We start from the raw sequence: 5029 nt of genomic DNA, 5'->3' as shown, positions 1-5029 counted from the left end.
TCTGAAAATACCATCTTTATTGCTGTGTTATCTGAACATTTGTTTTTCATTCCTTGGGCCTTTCGCCAAAGATAGAAGGATTTCACGTAACTGAGAAGGACAGAGTGTTGTATTCGTCCTTAGCTCGCGCTGATGTGAATGCCTGCATGCACACCTTAATTAGGCTTCGCACACCTACTTTGACTTCAACTGACGCCAGGCAGGCTGATTGTATTTCGTGGTCATGCGAGAACTGAATCAAAAGGGTTCCTCCTGCAAATCGCACTGTCTGCTGAATGGACTCAGAGGTTGGTGTTGCCATGTATCGTGATCCTAAATGATCTATAGCAGTATTAGCATGGTCTACGTGATCTCAACTTGGATGAACTTTGACAGCGATACGAAGTCTACACGTACCTTGCATTTTGTGAATCAGTCTGTCTCTCAAATTTGTTATAGAGGACGTTTTCATATGCACTACGTGATTTAAATAACAGCATGTGCCGATTGTGATTCAAAGTTTGGTTTTTTCTGTTTCAGAGTTACATTTGCTGCTGCTCCTGGAGTTCGCTGCGAGACAGAATGACACCAGCTAATTTTTCATTGGAATAATATCGACTGGAGGAACACATTTATCGAAATGGCAGGAAAGTTTGCCGACGACCAGCGGTCTTGTGAAGAGTGCGGCAAGGAGTGTCCAGCCCAAGACTCCCAACAGGACACGGCGCGCTACACCCTCAGGCGAAATCTTTGCTCCACGTGTGCCGGAGGGGACCTCGCTGACGCTGTACTGGATGGGCCGACGTCGACGTCGCAATGGAGGTGCAGCGAGCATCGCCATCGAGATGTCATACTTTACTGCGTGAATTGTAGGCGACCGATCTGTGACGTGTGCGTCCATTTGACGCACTCGGGACACGAATACCGTGACATCAGTAAAGTGATTGAGCAGCGACGAGACACTGCACGAACTCAATGCGAGAGAATTGCCGAGAAAGAACAGCAACTTCGTCATGATCGCCGTGTCATCGAGGAGTGCGTCGATGATGTCAACGGGCGATTCGACCGCCTTAGATACGCAGTCCTCGTGCGCGTCCACGAGAAATCAAGAAGTCTGGAAGAGGACCAGACGATTGCCGCGAGAAAAATCGAGAGTCGCGCTCGAGAAGAAAAGCAAAAGATAGACAGATGGAAAGATAATCGCCTGGCAGAGCTGCGGGAAGAGAAAGCTAACAAGTCACGTGAAATTCAACAGAGGCAATGCACGCTCTTCTCAGAGCTCGACGACGTGAAGCGAAAGTTGTTGGACCAGTTAGACGAGTATCAGGATTTTCTCGAGAAAGCAGACGAGATCGTCGCCAATGCACGCAAAGCAGCTGAAGGAGCATTGAGCGCCGACGTGAAGGAGTTGCTTTCTGTCCCGACAACCCCAGATAACTCTGTATTAGAAGAATGCCTTGCATTGGAGCTCGACGTCGAGTCCGTATCCATGGTGGAGAGCATCGCTAAGAGCGTAAAATTCGAGTCCGAGAGTGCAGGTGACAACTGCTGCCTGCTCGGAAAGTTGGTGACGACAGCGCCTGCTTGGTGCAAGATCAGAAATATCCAAGTTGGGCTTCCAAACTTTCGTCTGCTCAATTCTACGAAAGCGAACAATCGTGTGTTGTTTACGGGAGAGAATGGTGACAAGCATGACAAGAGCTTTGGTTTATACACCATGGACGTGGAGAGTGGGGCGACGAATCTCGTCACGTCGGACTCGGCATGCATCACCGACGCGGCGTCGCTCAGTAATGATTTAATAGCAGTAACAAGGAATGATAAGTCGACAGTCAACGTTTGGCACACGAAGCGGGGAAAGGTGTCGAGTCATTTCAAAGTGCCTAAAAACTGGTCTCACACCCGACTCGCCGTCGATCACGACGGTTCTATCGTGGCACGTGACCACGCCAGTAACACTTACAACAAGATAAACGTTTACCGATCAACCACGGGAGAGAAAATCCGCAGCACACCTTACTCGGGAACAATCTATAATCTTGCCACTCTCTCGTCGGGAAAACTCGTCATCCAGTCTGGAGCGACAGAGGTGACAATCGTCGATCAGTCGGGCTTGGTGATGGCAACGATCTCGGACGAGTCTTGGCAGTGGGTGCGGTGCGCCGTCGCTCGTGATGATGCCATCATGGTGGCCTACGGCCGACGAGATGACTCGACGACGATTTTTGTCGACGCCTACTCGGACGACGGACGGCTGGTCGAGCGTGTCGTCAAACACAGGTGCAATCCCTCGCTGGATCACATCGCGCTCGTAGTGACGATGTCGGGTCGCATAGTCCTTCAGAAAGGTGACGATCTCGCCATCTACGAGCGCCTCATCCCCCTCATTCCTGTGATGACGTCACCAACGCCGGACAATATTAGCGAGAAGTCTTCCAACTCCCCGAAACCGCCTTCGCGTCGTAACATTTTCATGTGCATTCCCACGTGAGGTTAACGAGACTAGGGCGTTCCCGTTCTTTCCCAACACCACTGCCTAATGATTATGCTGAACGTCTGTTTAAAATATTCACCATATTTCAGTGTATTACTAGTATTAGTTTCAAGATTTTCATGTTTCAAATTATAACAGTAAATACGTGAAACACGTAATGCCTAATTTATGCACGACCCTACTGTTTGTGCCTTACAATCTAAGGTTGACCATCTGAATTTGTATTCAATTCGTCTATGATTTCTGATTGTTGTGTAGTAGGTAAGCTATCAGGATAGAGTGCAATATCATAGCAATTGTCATGGAATGACTTAATAGAAAGTGGTTGATAATAATATGGTATAACGGGTTTTTCAATCTGTGTGGAGTAACCTGCCTGACAATTTATTTTCTATAAACCTGTGCTTTAATAGACTATAATAGGTTTGTAAACAGATGTGAGATTTTGACATGATTCAAATGTGCACAGTTATGATACAAAGAGTAAGTAATTTGGTGATAGTGGGTCTAGTTCCCAAGCTCAGGTGACGAATAAGAGAGGGCCTTTGTTGTTTGTTTGTTTGTTTGTTTGTTTGTTTTGTGCTCATCATAATTCCACAAGCCTGAAATAGTCATATCGCCTATGTGCATTTCTTGCTTGTCGTTAATATCGGGATCATCTTAGGATTCTACTGTCATCTAAAGTAGAACGAAACACAACCATTCTTCCCATCGTGGTGTAGTGGTGAAATGATATTGGGTGAGGACAACATTTTCGATCATCTGACACTTTAATCGCGTCAGACAAAAAGTAACAAGTTAAAGTTAAAGTAACAAGTTAACGTCACATAAGCTTTTAATCTCTTATCCGCAGGACAGAACGTCCCTGACTTCTTCCAAAGTCGGGGACATTCAAAACAAAACCGCTTGAAAAAAGAAAAACAACAAACAAACAAACAAACACTAAATTATGTAACGTCTTCCCTCTTGTGTTATAGGCCTATTTCCTATCCGGTGGATCAGATTCTTTGAAAGTCTGCTTTTAATCCCATTTTCTTGGTTTTTAAACCACACTTGCCTGTCATCATGTCACTCGCGTTTCTAAATATGTAATGTAATTTTCCGCTGAGACCAGAAACACGCTCAGATTGTATATTCAATACATATGAAGACATTGAAATACGAGTATCGGGTGTGTTTAAGCTTTGGATGCAGTTTCCGTATTCGTTTCATTCTATTCTTTCGTCGTATTAGATTGTTAAGATGGGCCACGACTTCTGCGATTTACGTGTTTAGTCGCTTGGTGTAGTTTATTCAACACGTGTTCATCGGTCAGGGGTATGCGGCCCCGTTAGCGGCAGAAACCAAAAATCAGTTTAGTATTCAAGTGTTTATACCTAACTCAATGTGGATTTAGGAAATTTCCAAGAAAACAACATGAGTAAATGGCCAACAAGTTTGAATTAGTAAGACTACAACAGCATCAGAATTCAGCTGTCAATGTCATGTTTATGCCATCAACCATTTTTATTTCGCGATGTAAGCAAAATCGCCGAGCTTTATTTAACATAATGAAAATTCATGTTTGCGTGCTCGTGATTTTACCGAAAGCATGATTCAGCATTGAAAAAAGGGTTTTTACCTTCACTGTAAAATCTCAGTCCCCCTCCAGCCCCCATTTTTTTTTCTCTCTCTCTCTTTCCTTCCGCCACTCTGCCGTTCTGGTGAGAGAACACATACAAATGACAAAATATATCCGGTGGAGGTGATCAGAAGGACGTGGCGAAATAGCCATCGGGTCTTCAAGCAAATACGACCAAACACAATACCTGAATCCGACATACCCCTTCCAACCCCCCCCCCCTCTCTCTCTCTCTCTGCCTCTCTCTGCCTCTCTCTTATACTCTCATATTTCTTCCGGAAATAACGGTGCTGTCTCTCAGTGAAATATTTTCACCCATTAAAGGTCGGACCAAAAAAATAGAGGTCATAATTTTTTTTTTTTTTTTTTTTTTTTTTTTTGCGCGAGAAGACCCAAGAACTCTCAAAGCTAAAATCCAGGTGCAATGCAAACCCTTGACTGCTATCGTTTTTGTTTGTTCGTCATTTCGGGGTCGTAATACTGTTGTTATTGTTTTTTGCTCTCTCTCTCTCTCTCTCTCTCTCTCTCTCTCTCTGTTGTTTGTAGAATTCAGGACACGAATTATTTTGTGTAGATTGAGACTGCGCTCAGTCGAGTACAAGTCGATTCACCGTTAGAATTATGCTTCCAATTATTTGAACACAGACGTTTTGATGTGGATGTATTTGTGTGCATGTACATGTACAATGCATTACGAGAGCTCGATGATGTAGAGATACATTATGTAAGTTATGCATGGAGGCAGAAATACACAATTATCATCATACTGCGACGTGAACGATATATACTGTTAACACTCAGATACTGAACAGTACAGCACTTCATTCACCTATAGAAAAAAAAAAATCACTTGTGTTGATGCAGTTTATGAAGCTTGAACTTCATGCTGCAGGCGTAGTAAGATAATGTACTGTGCTATGCAATAATTGCAACTA

At 44.2% G+C, this 5029-nt stretch overlaps 1 protein-coding gene across 1 annotated transcript; it reads left to right on the top strand.

The window, feature by feature from the left end:
• The first annotated feature begins 444 nt into the window (after nt 1–444).
• LOC139733759 (uncharacterized) lies at nt 445–3046 on the top strand. The gene has a single exon (XM_071644564.1). The coding sequence runs from the start codon at nt 620–622 to the stop codon at nt 2468–2470; it is 1851 nt and encodes a 616-aa protein (XP_071500665.1). The 5' UTR covers nt 445–619; the 3' UTR covers nt 2471–3046.
• Nucleotides 3047–5029: the final 1983 nt, after the last annotated feature.

The sequence above is a fragment of the Diadema antillarum genome, unplaced genomic scaffold, assembly GCF_040938485.1.
Source record: "Diadema antillarum isolate AM-2024a unplaced genomic scaffold, OU_Dant_1.0 seq00000490_RagTag, whole genome shotgun sequence".
NCBI classification, from domain to species: domain Eukaryota; kingdom Metazoa; phylum Echinodermata; class Echinoidea; order Diadematoida; family Diadematidae; genus Diadema; species Diadema antillarum.
Note: the sequence above shows the minus strand (reverse complement) of the source record. Positions and strands in the feature narration are given on the sequence as shown.

Excerpts from the sequence above, each read along its gene's own strand:
- LOC139733759 (XM_071644564.1), top strand. The coding sequence starts at position 620 with ATGGCAGGAAAGTTTGCCGACGACCAGCGGTCTTGTGAAGAGTGCGGC.